The 18,515-nt window shown below is 44.1% G+C and overlaps 1 protein-coding gene across 1 annotated transcript in view; it reads right to left on the bottom strand.

Annotated features, from left to right (window-relative positions):
• The window catches only part of LOC126285089 (protein O-mannosyl-transferase TMTC1-like), a 192,159-nt gene that overhangs the window by 91,635 nt on the left and 82,009 nt on the right, over positions 1-18,515 (bottom strand). Inside the window, exons 7-8 of the mRNA XM_049984414.1 lie at positions 16,430-16,788; positions 4,467-4,581 (exon numbers count right to left, since the gene is read on the bottom strand). Of these exons, the coding sequence (XP_049840371.1) occupies positions 4,467-4,581; positions 16,430-16,788 (474 nt within the window). The remainder of the gene's footprint in view (positions 1-4,466; positions 4,582-16,429; positions 16,789-18,515) is intronic.

Below are 18,515 nucleotides of genomic sequence, written 5' to 3'. Positions count from 1 at the left end.
ATGTCAAATCGGGCGACTTAGCAGGCCAATTAATAGGGCCACCTCTGCCGACCCACCGATCCGTGTAAACACGGTCTAATACCTCCCGTCCTTCAGTTGAGAAATGCGCCGAGCAACCATTATGCTGAAATCACATACGTTGCCGAACGTCCAGGGCAACATACTGCCGTAGTACACGTAATTGCTGTTCCAAAAACGTTCGATATTTGCGTCCATTCAACGTGCCGTCGATAAAATACGGTCCAATGTGTTCAATCCCCCTTGATGTCACACAATAAGTTAACCGTCTAAGGATGCTGACGGTCAACTTGCCGAAACCAGGTGGGACTGTCTACAGTCCAGTAATGCATATTATGCCGGTTAACAGTACCATGGTTTGTAAATGTAGACTCATCGGAATACAGCACTCCCGCACAGAACATAGAAGTCGTTTGCATTTGTTTAAGCGCTCATTCACAAACTACTACTCTGTTATGGGAATCGGCCCCAGCCGGCCGGTGTGGCCGATTGGTTCTAGGCGCTTCAGTCTGGAACCGCGCGACCGCTACGATCGCAGGTTTGAATCCTGCCTCGAGCATTGACGTGTGTGATGTCCTTAGGTTCGTTAGGTTTAAGTAGCTCTAAGTTCTATGGGACTTATGACCTCAGCAGTTGAGTCCCATAGTGCTCAGAGTCATTTGAACCATTTAAATCGGCACTAAGAAATTGTTGACGCAGTCACACGTGGTGTTGATGATACATATGACGATGCAATACTGTAACGATACTACCTACGGACGTACCAGAGTGGCAGCGTAATTATCGGGCGAGTATCTGTGGGTTGTGTCATACTGCCGCTAGTACAGATATTTCATTAGCTTCTCCTGTAACACATTTGCTTCGTTACCGTTTGCCGGTCTGTACACTGCCATCGGGCGTATAGGCGTTCACAACCTTGTAAAAGAACGAGCGAGAGCAAACTTCCTTTGGAAAACGCTCGGCAGACAAGGCAACAACAGCCTCAACATTTTTCCGACTTTCTCCGTAAATCAGGATCATTTCAACTATTTCTTCTGTGGTAGTAACATTCATCGTCAGTTTGCACATCTGTTCTCCAAATGACTGATACGTGTGCAGGCAACAGACACTGCGCATGTATTGTAATGTTTACATCCGCTATTTCTTCTACGTTTCTACGACACATGAGCTCTGGTCACAGCGGACTGCCTGTCATGATATTTCGTAGCTCACTACACGGCCATGGCGGCGCATCGAGTGGCCCCTGTTCCATGTATCCGAGGAGTATAACTCTGCGAATGGCGTTTGCAATTAGAAGTTATGAAATACTGGCATGTCCTACCCTCGCAGCATGGAGGTGTAGTCCCGCGTACCAATGGATATTCAGGGACCATTCGGTAGCATGTCGTAACTTACAACTGTGAACCCATTTGTACTCCTCCGATTGCAGCTCTATCTGTGCGAAACTAAGAAAATGCTTTAAATATAACGTATGTAAATTTGTCGAAGAATCGCAATCCGCAATAGAAAACGGTGGTTCCATTGAGGATTTCAGAGTTGACCTCCGCCACCCATGCACGGGATGGGGTGGTGGGTAGAGTCTAGTATCGTTGGGTGTCCCTCTCCGAGGCAAATAAATTGGAATCATAAATTTTTTGGACATATGTGTAGTTTTCAAAATACACTGAAGTGCCAGAGAAAATGGTGTAGACATGAGTGTTAAAACAGAGGTATATAAACAGCCAGAATACTACGCTACTGTCGCAACGCCTATGTAATACAAAAAGTGTCCGGCACAGTTGTTAGATCGGTTACTGCTGCTACAATGTCAGATTATCAAGATTTAAGTGGGTTTGTACATGGCGCTGTAGTCGATGTGCAAGCAATGGGACACAGAACGCCTGACGTAGCTATTAAGTGGGGATTTTCCCGTATGACCGTTTCACGAATGGTAAAACAAAAAAATCTCCGACATCGCTGCAGCCGGAAAAAGATCCTCCAAGAAAAGGACCAATGACGACTGAAGAGGACCGTTCAACGTAACAGAAGTGCTACCCTTCTGCAAATTGCTGCAGATTTCAATGCTGGACCATCAACAAACCTCACCGTGCGAACCATTCATCAAAACATCATCAATATGGGCTTTCGAAGCAGAAAGGCCCACATGTCAACACCGACATTTGACTGTTGATGACTGGAAGCATGTTGCCTGGTACGACGAGTCTCGGTTCGAAATGTGTAGAGCGGATGGACATGTACGGGTATGGCGACAGCCTCATGAATCCATGAACACTCCATGTCAGGAAGGGACTGTTCAAGCTGGTGGAGGCCCTGCAGTGATGTGGGGCCTGTGCAGTTGTAGTGATACGGGGCCCCTGATACTTCTAGATACGGCTCTGACAGGTGACAAGTATGTAAAAATCCTGTCTGATCACCTGCACTCATTCATGTCCATTGTGCATTCTGACGGACCTGGTCAATTCCAGCAGGACAATGCGACACTCCACAGGTCCAGAATTGTTACACATTCTCTCCAGGAACACTCTTTTGCGTTTCTGGCCACATGAACGTCATTGAGCTTATCTGGGATACACGGATTTATGGACAGCACTGTTGGATTCATGGTGTCAGTTCCCTCCAGAACTACTTCAGACATTAGTTGAGTCTACATCACGTCGCTTAGCGTCAATTATGCATGCTCGCGGGAGCCCTACTCGATATTAGGCAAGTGTACCACTTTCTTTGGCTCTTCAGTGTATTTAAGTGTCTTCAGTTAAAATGAACAACTTGCAGAGAGGTGACTTGATTCCGTTTCTACTTTAACAACGTGATTTTAAGGTCCCATTCGTAAGTCATTCCCATTCATGATGAAATAAACTGCACTAAATGTAAAAGGAACTACGCTCTGTCTGTTGCCGTGGTCGTTCAGCGGGTAGAGCACTGGATTCTGCCACTGGAGGCCCCAGGTTCAGATTAGGGCGGCCACTTTCCCACGTTCCAGTCCCTCCTTGTCCACTCAACCTGCTGTCAGTGTGAGTACCACGGTCTTTTCTCAGATGTAAAAGGCAGCCAGGACAGTGTATTCGCCACCTCGCCCTTTCCTAATACCAAGGAGAATAGACGGGCTGCACTCTAGTTGCAGTATGGTCACCTGCTTCCGCTACAGATTTTACCTTTACGTACCTGTAAAACTTTTTAACTCAAGTCGCGACGAAGGATGCCGTTCAGCTTCTCCCAGTCTACTTTAAACAGTTCACGGGTGGGTACATCCTTAGTAAGAGGCGGGACCCTGTTATTATGATGATCACGAAGAGAAAAAGAGGTACCAGACATCGAACTGACTTCGGGGACAAGTGGAGGAACAGCAGAGATGTCACCAGCACGCGCACCTGGGCGCGAATCTACGTCGGAACACTATGTCGGCTGGAGGAATGGGGTTAGGAATTATGGGAGCTGACGCCCGGTGGAGCGGGCCGGTCAGAGGGATAGCTGGAAGAGCCAAAAGCGTGGCGCTGGTCCCCCATCACTCAGTTCATCAGCGCATCTGATGATCTGATGACGACAACGCGGTCGTTTGCCGAAATATTGTGCTTTGGGCACTGATATGATTGCGAACCACAAGTGATTTAATTGAGAAATGATGCACTAATTAGTAAAAATTTACTGATTAAATCCCTTACGTAACTGAACTCCAATTTGAGTCGCAGTCTACCTTGACAAGAAATACAATAGTACTTCAACACGTTACAATTTACGATGAGGTGACAATAGCTGTGGTACATCTCTTAATGCTAGCCGCTGGGGTCGAGTGGTTCTAAGCGCTTCAGTCCGGAACCACGCAACTGCTACGGTCGCAGGTTCGAATCCTACCTCGGGCTTGGATGGGTGTGATGTCCTTAGGTTAGTTAGTTAGGTTTAAGTAGCTCTAAGTCTTGGAGACTGATGGCCTCAGATGTTAAGTCCCATAGTGCTTGGAGCCATTTGAACCATTTTTATCTCTTAATACCGTGTCGGATATCCTTTTGCACGGCATACCGCACAACTCTGCGCGGAATGATCTCAACAAGTCGTTGGAAGTGTACTGCAGGAATAGTGACCCATGCCACAATCAGCCCATATGGAGAACATCCAAGGGAACGTCCCGAGGTACCTCACTTCAAATTCGAATGGTGCACATATCGGAACACCGCACTTGGTACGGCCACTGCGTGCAACATCCTCCATAAACACTTCAACAGCTGTGGGATGCAGTACAGTCAACATGGCACCAATACTCATGGACACTGAATAGGCGACTGTGCAACTTCCAGAACTTCAAACTATTTTAAGTACTTCAAACGATGTTTACTCTCGATAGTAGCAGTTATTCGTACGAGTGTGTCTCTACGGAATAAAAAATTACATAGTTTTATGAATCGGAAACGAAACGCCGGTACGTGTGACGTTGCTGCTGTCGCTGCGGTACTCACAGGTTGTAGTGGACGTCCGCCATGTTGGGCCTGTGCTTGAGCGCCTGCCTCAGAGCCGACTCCGCCTCCTCCAGGCGGCCCGCAGAGCTCAGCACGCAGCCCAGGTTGCCGTACGCTGCAACGCACCACAAATGTTCATCGTCTGCAACTGAAGCTCAGAGTCTTTCCACTACATGTATCTCAGCCTCAGGCTACTCAAATGGTATTTTGGAAATTTGTGGTAAGATCTTATGGGACCAAACTGTTGAGGTCATCGGTTCCTAAGCTTACGCACTACTTAATCTAATTTAAACTAACTTAGCCTCGCAGACTGTGACAAGGCGCCTCAGTGGTATCATTACTGGTTCAGATTTAACATCACTTCATAGGTGAATGCTCTGTTTAAAAAGAAAGAAAAATAGTAGGACACATTGCAACGTTGGTGGTAATAAAACAGCTTTAGGTCATAACTGTAAAGAAGAAAATGCGGACAAAATGTTTAATGCTAAGATAATCATATTAATGCTTGACATTATATTCCTAAAGGATGCCACTAGGGCACACCAGATTGAAATATTCACTAATTAAAAAAAAAGGAAATACTAACATCAATAGTTAAAAGAACAAAACTGTTTCCGTAACAAAGCATTTTCTTGTTAACATGTGTTCTCTCTGTGTTCTTTTTCGCTATTTCGTTTGTTGAGGATCCCAGTGCTACCGGCTCGTACTTGTCTTGTAGTATTTTGATTTAAAACATTCTGTTCACTGTACATTTGCGACGGCCACTTAACAAGTTAGTTATTGTGCAAATCCCGTCTGCACACTTGCGTGGTCTGTCGAGCATCTAGGATACATATATTTTATATATATGAATACTTACATACTATTTTTATCAGTTTTCAATTTTAAAGGTATTTATCTCGTTATCTGCTCTATATATCCATTAATTTAAATCTTATGCCTGCGATTAGACAGTTAACAGGTTTGTATTGTTACGTATTTAACCGTAGTCTTCTCTTCCAAAAATCAGAAATTTTCCTCTGTCGGCTCCTTTTCGAGGCTGTTCAGTTGACGACTTACTATACAACGTATTGAAACAGGTATAGTTGTGTATGGAAGTATGTTTCCTCAGTCATTCTGTTCCCTAGTATTTTTCTATCATCGTTTTTCTTTATTTTTGAAGACATCTTCTGATAATGACTTGTAATAAGTCGAAATTGGTTACGATACTTGTTGACTCACCTCAGGCTACAATATGTAATGACTTCTGATGATTGATGATGACTTCGTAATGAGTAGAAACTGGTTACGATACTAGTTGGTGGACCTCAGGCTAAAATATGTAATGAATAATTCTTACGAGGAATTCATAGCTTTTCTGAGGCAGTAATCCAAGACTATGAAACTGAGGGATTTACAGGAATGGAAAGAAAGTCTCTCTCTGTCTCCATCTGTCTCTCTCTCTCTCTCAAGCACACACATACACATAAACATACAGAGAAACTGAATAGCAATCTTTTTCATACACTGAACTGAAAATTAGAAAACAACTAGGTGACAAAACATATACATGAAAAATATTGGCCGGCCGCTGTGACCGAGTGGTTTTAGACGCTTCAGTCCGGAACCGCGATGATGCTGCAGTTGCTGGTTCGAATCGTGCCTCGGGCATGGATGTGTGTGATGTCCTTAGGTTAGTTAGTTTTAAGTAGTTCTAAGTCTAGGGGGCCTTTTCAGTAGTTGCAAGGGAAACAGTCTGGAGGATTGAGTGATCTGGCCTTGTAACCCTAACGAAAACGGCCTTGCTGTGCTGGTACTGCGAACGGCTGAAAGCAAGGGAAAACTACGGCCGTAATTTATCCCGAGGGCATGCAGCTTTACTGTATGATTAAATGATGATGGCGTCCTCTTGGGTAAAATATTCCGGAGGTAAAATAGTCACCCATTCGGATCTCCGGGCGGGGACTACTCAAAGGATGTCGTTATCAGAAGAAATAAAACTGGCGTTCTACGGATCGGAGCGTGGAATGTCAGATCACTTAATCGGGCAGGTAGGTTAGAAAATTTAAAAAGGGAAATTGATACAATAAAGTTAGATATCGTAGGTATTAGTGATGTTCGGTGGCAGGAGGAACAAGACTTCTGGTCAGGTGACTACAGGGTTATAAACACAAAATCAAATAGGGGTAATGCAGGTGTAGGTTTAATAATGAATTGGAAAATAGGAATGCGGGTAAGCTACCACAAACAGCATAGTGAGCGCATTATTGTGGCCAAGATAAATACGAAGCCCACACCTACTACAGTAGTACAAGTTTATATGGCAACTAGCTCTGCAGATGACGAAGAAATTGAAGAAATGTATGATGAAATAAAAGAAATTATTCAGATAGTGAAGGGTGACGAAAATTTAATAGTCATGAGTGACTGGAATTCGGTAGTAGGGCAAAGGAGAGAATGAAACGTAGTAGGTGAATATGGATTCGGACTAAGAAATGAAAGAGGAAGCCACCTGGTAGAATTTTGCACATAGCACAACTTAATCATAGCTAACACTTGGTTTAAGAATCATGAAAGAAGGTTGTATACATGGAAGATAGATTATATAATGGTAAGACAGAGATTTAGGAACCAGGTGTTAAATTGTAAGACATTTCCAGGGGCAAAGGTGGACTCTGACCACAATCTATTGGTTATGACCTGTAGAAGAAACTGCAAAAATGTGGGAACTTAAGGAGATGGGACCTGGGCAAACTGAAAGAACTAGAGGTTGTACAGAGTTTCAGGGAGAGCATAAGGGAACAATTGACAGGAATGGGGGAAAGAAATACAGTAGAAGAAGAATGGGTAGCTTTGAGGGATGAAGTTGTGAAGGCAGCAGAGGATCATGTAGGTAAAAAGACGAGGGCTAGTAGAAATCCTTGGGTAACAGAAGAGATATTGAATTTAATTGATGAAAGGAGAAAATATAAAAATGCAGTAAATCAAGCAGGCAAAAAGGAATACAAACGTCTCAAAAACGAGATCGACAGGAAGTGCAAAATGGCTAAGCAGGCATGGCTAGAGGACAAATGTAAGTATGTAGAGGCTTATCTCTCTAGGGGTAAGATTGATAGTTCCTACAGGAAAATTAAAGAGACCTTTGGAGATAAGAGAACCACTTGTATGAATATCAAGAGCTCAGATGGAAACCCAGTTCTAAGCAAAGAAGGGAAAGCAGAAAGGTGGAATGAGTGTATAGAGGGTCTATATAAGGGCGATGTACTTGAGGACAATATTATGTAAATGGAAGAGGATGTAGATGAAGCTGAAATGGGAGATACGATACTGCGTGAAGAGTTTGACAGAGCACTGAAAGACCTGAGTCGAAACAAGGCCCCTCAGTAGACAACATTCCATTGGAACTACTGACGGCCTTGGGAGAGCCTTTCCTGACAAAACTCTACCATCTGGTGAGCAAGATGTATGAAACAGGCGAAATACCCTCAGACGTCAAGAAGAATATAATAATTCCAATCCCAAAGAAAGCAGGTGTTGACAGATGTGAAAATTACCGAACAATCACTTTAATAAGCCACAGCTGCAAAATACTAACACGAATTCTTTACAGACGAATGGAAAAAGTAGTAGAAGCCGACATCGGGGAAGATCAGTTTGGATTCTGTAGAAATACTGGAACACGTGAGGCAATACTGACCTTAAGACTTATCTTAGAAGAAAGATTTAGGAAAGGCAAATCTACGTTTCTAGCATTTGTAGACTTAGAGAAAGCTTTTGACAATGTTGACTGGAATACTGTCTTTCAAATTCTAAAGGTGGCAGGGGTAAAATACAGGGAGCGAAAGGCTATTTACAATTTGTACGGAAACCAGATGGCAGTTATAAGAAACGAGGGGCATGAAACGGAAGCAGTTGTTGGGAAGGGAGTAAGACAGGGTTGTAGCCTCTCCCCGATGTTATTCAATCTGTATATTGAGCAAGCAGTAAAGGAAACAAAAGAAAAATTCGGAGTAGGTATTAAAATCCATGGAGAAGAAATAAAAAACTTTGAGGTTCGCCGATGACATTGTAATTCTGTCAGAGACAGCAAAGGACTTGGAATGGCAGTTGAATGGAATGAATAGCGTCTTGAAAGGAGGATATAAGATGAAAATCAACAAAAGCAAAACGAGGATAATGGAATGTAGTTGAATTAAGTCGGGTGTTGCTGAGAGAATTAGATTAGGAAATGAGACACTTAAAGTAGTAAAGGAGTTTTGCTATTTGGGGAGCAAAATTACTGATGATGGTCGAAGTAGAGAGGATATAAAATGGAGACTAGCAATGGCAAGGAAAGCGTTTCTGAAGAAGAGAAATCTGTTAACATGGAGTATAGGATTAAGTGTCAGGAAGTCATTTCTGAAAGTATTTGTATGGAGTGTAGCCATGTATGGAAGTGAAACATGGACGTTAAATAGTTAGGACAAGAGGAGACTAGAAGCTTTTGAAATGTGGTGCTACAGAAGAATGCTGAAGATTGGATGGGTAGATCGCATAACTAATGAGAAAGTATTGAATAGGATTGGGGAGAAGTTTGTGGCACAACTTGGCCAGAAGAAGGGAACGGTTGGTAGGACATGTTCTGAGGCATCAAGGGATCACCAATTTAATATTGGAGGGCAGCGTGGCGGGTAGAAATCGTAGAGCGAGACCAAGAGGTGACAACATTAAACAGATTCAGAAGGATGTAGGTTGCAGTAGGTACTGGGAGATGAAGAAGGTTGCACAGGATAGAGTAGCATGGAGAGCTGCATTAAACCAGTCTCAGGACTGGAAATGCAACAACAACAAGTCTAGGGGGACTGATGACCTCAGATGTTAAGTCCCATAGTGCTTAGAGCCATTTGAACCATTTGAAAAATATTGAAAAAGGCATGCACTTGACATGAGGACTTCCTAAAGAACAAACACCGTAGACGGATGTTGTAACTTTTATGGTGGTGTACTCGGTGGAAGTCAGCTACTAAGTTATTCTCATCACAAAACAAATACAATGCATTTCCTTTTCCATTTCTTCACTGTTCAGCTTGATCATTGTAACTACCTATCTAATATCAGTATAGACCAGTCCAGACGATAGCAGAGTCATTTGATAAGGTATGATTGCTGGTCCGACACACGCACTGTGCATGTAGTATCAGTGAGTGAGCTGCCTGTGTGTGTAAAGTATCAGAGGGAGGATTGCGATGACCTGGAGGCTCGGCACGAGCATTTCTGAAGCTGCACGACTCGCAGGGACTTCGATGTGTGCTGTGGGGAGTGTCTTCAACATGTGGCGAAAAGAAGGTGAAACCAGCTCCAGATGTCTGTGTGGTTGGGCGGCCACTGCTCATTACATATGTAGGATGACTAGGCTGGACAGATGGCTAAAACAGCACCGGGGGCAACCTGTGGTGGGACTAACATCAGGATTTAATGCTGGGCAGACTACAAGTGTGTCCGAACACTCGTAAGGATGGGCGTCCTCAGCCGTCGACACACGTATGTGCTAATGTTAACACCACGACATCGGGACCACTACTCAAATGGGCACTTCTCCATCGGCACTGTACGTTGGCACTCTGGCAGAGTGTTGCATGGTCTGATGAATCCCGGTAAATTCTTCACATGCCTATGGGAGGGCGCGAGTGCGTTGTCTTCCAGGGGAACAGCTCCTTGACACCTGTACAGCGGGACGGAGACAAGCTGGCAGTGGCTCCATCTTGCTCTCGGAAACATTCACGTGGGCGTCCATGGGTCCAGTGAGGCTTGTGTAAGGCACCATGACGGCGAAGGAGTGTCTTACTCTGGTCGCAGGCCACGTACATTCCTTCAGGACCATCATTTTTCCCGATGGCAGCGGCATTTTTCGACGAGGTAATGCCCCATATCAGAAAGTTTGATGAAGTGAGTCGAGGAACACAGGAACACAGTGGCGAATTCCATTTGATGTGCTGGCCCCTCAACGTGCCAGATATGAACACGATCGAACACATCGCCCACTTCCCAGAAATTTATGGGAATCAGGTTATTTATGAACGCAGATGTGGTGCCAGTTCCCTCCAGCGACCCACGAAGGCCTCAATGCTTCCATGCCACGACGCGTATTCGCTGTTATCCTCCCCAAAAGTGGAAGTACCGGTTACTAAGTAGTTGGTCATAATTTTCTGGCTGATCACTGTATATGCAAATAACTGTATTTACGCTATATACTTTTATGTAGACAAATATTCACTTTAGTTAGACTTTAAAATTGTGGAGTAGTCACTGCATTTCTTGTATGGAGGAGTTGCCTCATGTTTACACAATACAAATGGTTCAAATGGCTCTGAGCCATATGGGACTCAACATCTGAGGTCATCAGTCCCCTAGAACTTAGAACTACTTAAACCTAACTAACCTAAGGACATCACACACATCCATGCCTGAGGCAGGATTCCAGCCTGCGACCGTAGCACTCACGCGGTTCCGGACTGAAGTGCCTAGAACCGTACGGCCAACGCGGCCGGCTACACAATACACTTACAAATTTTTTGCACATACATTCTCGCAATGTATGTATAAATGATGCTTTATAGTTTTGATATAGATTGCTATTAAAGTGGAAAGCATTAAACACAGGAGAAACATACGAAAACAAAAAGGGATTGAACGGAAAGTGTTTTTAGCTTCCTTTTATTCTTATCAGAAACAAACAATGATGAAAATAATAATTGTACTGTATAACCGTACTTAATGACAGAACATGTAAACTATATGAAGTAGTGTAAATCATGATCTACACTGTGCGCCTCAAACAGCACTTACTGCAGTTCATGAAATGGGCTGTGGTTTTAACTCTGTCCCAGTCACAGAGCTTAGATTGGCCAGGGAAGCCTCTCTGTAACATACGCATTCTGTAAGTGTCAACACCAGTGTGAAGTCTGTTTAACAGTTTCTATACAGACCAATGTTCTTCATGTCCTGGGAGAAGATGTTCGATTGGTTGCATCCAGCCAGCATAGTGAGTATTTTCCGTCCTCCTTAATGTTAACCTTGCAGGCTGAGGAGGTTCTTTCAGATTTTCAGTTAAATGAACGGGACGTCCTTTAGACCTCTTTCGTTGGAGCGCAGGTTGATATCCATACAAAGGATGCACACGTGAGACAAACAATTTAGATACCTCCTTCATGGACGAGTCAACAAGTTTAATTCAGAGAAATATCAACTTGTTCAACATCACTGGACCCGTACCAAAGAGGACGAGCATATCCTGCAGCAGAATTGCACACAGCCAGGCTACTAGTTCTCAACGTCTCCGGCTGTGTACCCCACTCGATCCATTCGCTTTGCGAAGGATGTTATTTCTAGCTAATACATACTTTTTGGTGGTGATACAGTGCTTTTGTAAATGCTTGTGTGAACCACTGATGCACCTACTTACTACACTACTGGCCATTAAAATTGCTACACCAGGAAGAAATGCAGATGATAAACGGGTATTCATTGGACAAATATATTATACTGGAACATTTGTTGAAACATGTTTTCTCATATGCTACACGAGAGCCAGCTGTAGGATAGCCGTAGGAGTTCATATTTTATCACCTCGATGGAGCAGGAGTCGATTTACAATTTTGCCTTCATTTAAAATGTTAGAGTAATATCAAATACTATCTGTCGGAAATATCATGAAGAACAGAATTGGTCCATCAGTCACCAACAAGCTTCAAAAAAAAGGAAGTTAGACTGCAGAAATTTTTCTTATTTTTGGGGAAGAGAAATGTGTTGTACACTACTGGCCATAAAAATTGCTACACCAAGAAAAAACTGCGGATGATAAACGGGTATTCATTGGACAAATATATTACACTAGAACTAACTTGTGATTACATTTTCGAGCAATTTGGGTGCATAGATCCTGAGAAATCAGTACCCGGAACAACCACCTCTGGCCGTAATAACGGCCTTCATACGCCTGGGCATTGAGTCAAACAGAGCTTGGATGGCGTGTACAGGTACAGCTACCCATGCAGCTTCAACACGATACCATAGTTCATCAGGAGTAGTGACTGGCGTATTGTGACGATTCAGTTGCTCGGCCACCATTGAACAGACGTTTTCAATTGATGGGAGATTTGGAGAATGTGTTAGCCAGGGCAGCAGTGGACCATTTTCTGTATCCAGAAAGGCCCGTACAGGACTGCAACATGCGGTCGTGCATTATCCTGCTGAAATGTAGGGTTTCGCAGGGATCGAATGAAGGGTAGACCCACGGGTCTAACACATCTGAATTTTAACGTCAACTGTTCAAAGTGTCGTCAATGCGAACAAGAGGTGACCGAGTCGTGTAACCAATGGCAACCAGTACCATCACGGTGATGACGAATACACGCTTCCAATGTGCGTTCACCACGATATCGCTAAACACGGATGCGACCATCATGATGCAGTAAACATAACCTGGATTCATCCGAAGAAATGACGTTTTGCCATTCGTGCACCCAGGTTCGTCGTTGAGTACACCATCGCAGGTGCTCATGTTTGTGATGCAGCCTCAAGGGTAACCGCAGCCATGGTCTCCGAGCTGATAGTCCATGCTGCTGCAAATGTCGTCGAACTGTTAGTGCAGATGGTTGTTGTGTTGCAAATGTCCCCATCTGTTGACTCAGGGATAGAGACGTGGCTACACGATCCGTTACAGCCGTGCGGATAAGATGGCTGTCATCTCGACTGCCAGTAATTCGAGGCCGTTAGGATGCAGCACGGCGTTGCGTATTACCCTCCTGAACCCACCGATTCCATATTCTGCTAATAGTCATTAGATCTCGACCAACGCAAGTAGCAATGTCGGGATACGATAAAGCGCAATCGCGATAGGCTACAATCCGACCTTTATCAAAGTCGGAAACGTGATGGTACGCATTTCTCCTCCTTACACGAGGCCTTACAACAACGTTTCACCAGGCAACGCCGGTGAACTGCTGATCATGTATGAGATATCGGTTGGGAACGTTTCTCATGTCAGCACGTTGTAGGTGTCACCACCTGCGCCAACCCTGTGTGAATGCTCTGAAAAGATAATCATTTGCATATGACAGCATCTTCTTCCTGTCGGTTAAATATCGCGTCTGTAGCTCGTCATCTTCGTGGTGTAGCAATTTTAATGGCCAGTAGTGTAATCTGTTGGACACTGATCTAACTGAACCTCCTCTAAACTACTACCGACCCAAGTAACCAATCGTGCTAACGTGTCACTTCCAGGACACAGGGTGGTGTGCAATAGCCGGATCTACTCCACCTCGCGGATTTATGACGATTTCGGTGAGCTGGCAGCCTGGATGCGATTTCTAGTCGCTATTCCCACGTACCACTAGGTAAGTGCTCCACACTGATAGACACGTCTCGTCTAAGATAAACACTAGGGAAACATTCAGAAACCGTTCTCACACTTATCGATGATATTTACACTCAGACAGATGGAAATACACGATGTCCGTCATTGTGGGCGAATAAGAGCCAGATGGTCGCAGGTGTCCATTCTTCAAAACCGTAATTCCAAGCTACTTGCAATTGCCACGAAGCTTATTTGCCCTACAGATCTAAGGCACATACCTGACTTTATGATGGTTTAGGCTTCGATTTATTGTCTCTCTATTAGTCGGTTAATTCAGCTAGCATTTCCCATACTTTTTTTCTATAATAGAAGTGAGTTTTGTGCGTTGAAATAGCTCGATCATCTGCATGTATAAAGCACTTGGAACCATCTGGGAGGGGCTGGTCCTTCATACAAATATTGAAGAAAATTGGGGCAAGAACATTACCCTGTGGCAAGCTGCTCAATAAGTTGTTCTTTAAGAGAAAACGAAAAGAGAACTGGGTGTAAATCAAAGAAATATAGTACGTTTGTATCAACATACGTAAAAAACCTGTAGACAATCGTTTTAATTTCACTGACAGAGTCGTGCAAAAAATAAGAATAAATTAAACCTACTGAAGGTACTGCAGAAAGTATTCAACCACGATTGAGTTATCTATGGTAGTCAAGAGCTGTCCCACATAAATCGAAATTTCCCTCCGTTTTTTCGCTAAAACCGTTCGTAGACTACTCAGCTGCCTAAGTGTAGACGTGAAATTTGGTAACTGGTATCACATACAGGCAAACGTGATTATGATCATCTGTTGGTACAATGACACAAATAAAAATAATACAACGCTCGTAAATTTATGGAGGATGCAACACCTTTCGACAAGATGATCTGTGAAACGTCATCAATATCACTCAGGACAATTTAATATCTAGGAGCATCTTTACAGAATGGTCTAAGCTACAATGACTACGGTTGTTTGTGGTCACTAAGCTGGCTCCCAGCAGCGCCCGTGATGTTTTCCATCAGCTTTAGACTGATGACCAAAACAAGAATATGAGTTCACTATCAAACATCTGAAACCAGTGTGACACAATGCTGTCACTGTGAGATGGACAGTTGTCCTAGTGCAAGACAACGTGACTGCTGGGGAAGGTATGATGCATTAATTATTGTATAATATTGTTCATGTAGTCCACAGTCGTAAAGGAGCATTTGATTACTATCAAATGTCGTGTGGAAGCTCAGGTGAATATCTCCATACCATAATACTGCCCCACTAGCCTATGGCCACAGCTTCGTGCCTCTTTCAAACAGGATGATGCTGTAGCCAGACAAGTCTGCTGACCTTGTGTAACAAGAAATGTGATTCATCTGACCATGACACGTTTCCATTGATTGACTGTCCACTATTGATGATCGCACTCCCACTGCATTAGGTCAAAACGTTAAAAAGTGTGTGTTAAACAAGTGCTCTGAAACACGCTGTTAGAAGTTAGAAGTTGCTGTTCTTGGCAGATCCGAGGATCATAAAAAATAAATAAATGAAATAAAAGGAAATGGGTTAGTTGGCTCTGAGCACTATGGGACATAACTTCTAAGGTCATCAGTCCCCTAGAACTTAGAACTACTTAAAGCTAAGTAACCTAAGGACATCACATACATCCATGCTCGAGGCAGGATTCGAACCTACGACTGTAGCGGTCCCGCGGTCCCAGACTGTAGCGCCTAGAACCGCTCGGCCACTTCGACCGGCGGAGATCGTCACCCATTTTACTTTACAGAGAGGCTATTTTCATAGATCTTGAGTTTTCTTAGTATTTTACCAGGTGTAACATCATGATGCCATTTCTGCGCCAGCGGAAGTGTTAATGGTACTGACGGATACGAAGATACTTTGTTGGTATGTACATTGAAGTACTTATGTTTTGCAACAGTGATACTAACCGTTTGATATCAATAGCAATGAGCCTGTCTGCCCTACTATACCAAGGATGGTATCCTGCACAGCCACGTAGATTGGAAAGGAGATCACAAAGGTGAGATAGAAGCACACGATTCTTGTATCCTGTAGACAGTGCAAAGGATTTATGCAGCAGATCCTTTGTGGCTACTTTCCTATATAACCTGGACGCTGTGGTCGAGCGGTTCTAGGCGCTTGAGTCCGGAACAGCGCAGCTGCTGCAGTCGCAAGTTCGAATCCTGCCTCGGGCATGGATGTATGTGATGTCCTTAGGTTAGTTAGGTTTAAGTAGTTCCAAGTCTAGGGGACTAATGACCTCAGATGTTAAGTCCCACAGTGCTTAGAGCCATTTCCTGTTTTCTTGTATCATTATTTGTGTTTCATAAAATTGAACTGCAGTTTTGACATTAGATGACTGCTTATGGACTAGTTTTTAAACTATTGATTGTAATAATTGTGATGTACCTTGCTGTTTGACCAGTATCGCAAAACATGTAGTTCATCCACATACATGTAAGTCACATAAATTCTGTTGTGGGATATCTGTTATATGTGACAGGAGGCTCTGGTGAAGTGAAAGGGCAAGATGTGTCTGTTTAGTTGCTGTAGGACAATAAAAGCTTCAGTCAATGGGGCGGCCCAGAAAGGAGACTCACCTTTGGGTGGGTTGATGTGAAGTGCAGAGCGGAAGAGGCTCTCTTCGTCGTACCAGTCCCTATTGCGGAGTACAGTCCGTGCTCCGAGACTGGCCAGTGTGGCAGCCAGCGCAAAGCCTGACAGCCACCCCCAGTGGTGGTGGTGTTGGTGCTGCTGCTGGTGGTGGTGGTGCGACCTGCGGTTGAGGCGCTGCCAGCCCAGGCCGATAAGCAGGCAGTGCCCGGCGCTGGGCAGGTAGAGCACGCGCTCCGCTGCCGCGAAGCCCACGTAGCGCGCCACGTTGGTGGCTGGCAGGAACGGCACCACCAGCAGCGACAGGCTCACCAACAGAGCACCTCTGCCACAGGGGCCGCTGCCGCTGTGCCAGAATGCGACAAGTCTCACTACTCCCACACTACCTGAGGTTAGCGACTGCGTTCACTGTATCCCCACATAGAAAAAAATGAAGAGTATTTCATAAAGATTTACCTGAGTTCATGAAACTATTTTTGTATATAAATGGACAAAAATTTGGGAAGAATTTTAAGATACGTATGTGGCTACAATTTTTTTTATATTTTCAAAGCTCCATCCAAAATTGTAAGGATTGAACCTTTTAAGTGCACTCACATACAACATTGGCCTTGTGGCTGATAAAATGAAGAAGTGTGGCCTGTAAACTGAAAGGATAGAACCCCAGTTGTTCCAGAGATTTTATCAGTCTGTCTTAAAGCTATCATACACTACATCTTTTTAATGATAGAAAGATTCGCTGGAAACGATATTTCATGTATACTAATGGCCCCCTTAAAAAGTGTGTGAAATCCTATGGGACTTAACTGCTAAGGTCATTAGCCCCTAAGATTACACACTACTTAACCTAAATTATCCTAAGGCCAAACACACTGGGACATAGGCCCCCTTACCTCGGTTGTATAACTAGGGTACTTTAGAGTCATGCAAGCTGCCTACTTGAACCTGGCCATTGAACAACATGTTATTACAGTGAAAGCCCAAGGAATTGGTACACCGGCCTAATATCGTCTATGGAAGCCGTGAGCACGCAGAAGTGCTGCAATACGACGAGGCATATACTCGAAGTAGTGCTGGAGGGAACTGACACCCTGAATCCTGCAGGGCAGTCCATAAATCTGTAAGAGTACGAGAGGCTGGATATCTCTTCTGAAAATCATGTTGCGAGGCATCCAAGATATGCTCGATGTTCATGTCTGGGATTTGGTGGCCAGCGGAAGTGTTTAAATTCAGAAGAGGGTTGCTGCACCCACTCTGTAGAAACTCTGGACGTGTGGGGTGTTGCATTCTTCTGCTAGAATTGCCCAAGTCTGTCGTAATGCACAATAGACATTAACAGATTCAGGTGATGGTTTCATCAGATCAGGATTATGTGTGATGCTGGAGTTGTACTACATGAACAGTGAAAATTTCGTTATGCAACAAAAGTAAAGAATCACTTTTGCGAAACCCCATAATTGTCTTCCAATATGGCTCAAAGCCCACAGCCTTCCTCTGTAATGGTGAGAGAGCGTCGAGCGCTGCTATGTCACTCACATTAGGCGATGCACAAACAGCCAGGTGTCAACACAAGCGAGTGAAAGGGCACAGCTCAGAAATTCATGTGAGCTGCAACTTGGGTTAATGATGTCACATTCCCACCAAATTTCAATACAATTGTGCCATCGTGGACGTGTTTGTAGAGGGGAGGAGTGTCACATACCACGTACCCACATTTCACCCTTCTTTTGACGCCTTTTAACGTAGAGTTCGAACCACGACACGCAGATTTGAAATCAAGCGGTTTTCTTATGGACGGCCTCGGAAGAGAAACACACCGTCGCACACAGTCGAAACGTAAGGGCCTCAGGGTGCGCCATAAATGCAGCCACTCCTCTCATTGGGAAGTTGATTATCACGCATTTCGACGATGAAAGGTACAGTTCGCAGTGCGATGAGCAAAAAGAAGACGTTTTTGACAACGTTCGGCACTGCTGCCAACCCCTGGGCCTTTAAACCTTATTCTATGGACATCGAGGGTCTGGAACCCAACTGAACATTATCTGCCAATTTCGGAGTGTAGTTCCACCGTAT

This window comes from Schistocerca gregaria, chromosome 8, assembly GCF_023897955.1.
Source record: "Schistocerca gregaria isolate iqSchGreg1 chromosome 8, iqSchGreg1.2, whole genome shotgun sequence".
Taxonomy (NCBI): domain Eukaryota; kingdom Metazoa; phylum Arthropoda; class Insecta; order Orthoptera; family Acrididae; genus Schistocerca; species Schistocerca gregaria.
Note: the sequence above shows the minus strand (reverse complement) of the source record. Positions and strands in the feature narration are given on the sequence as shown.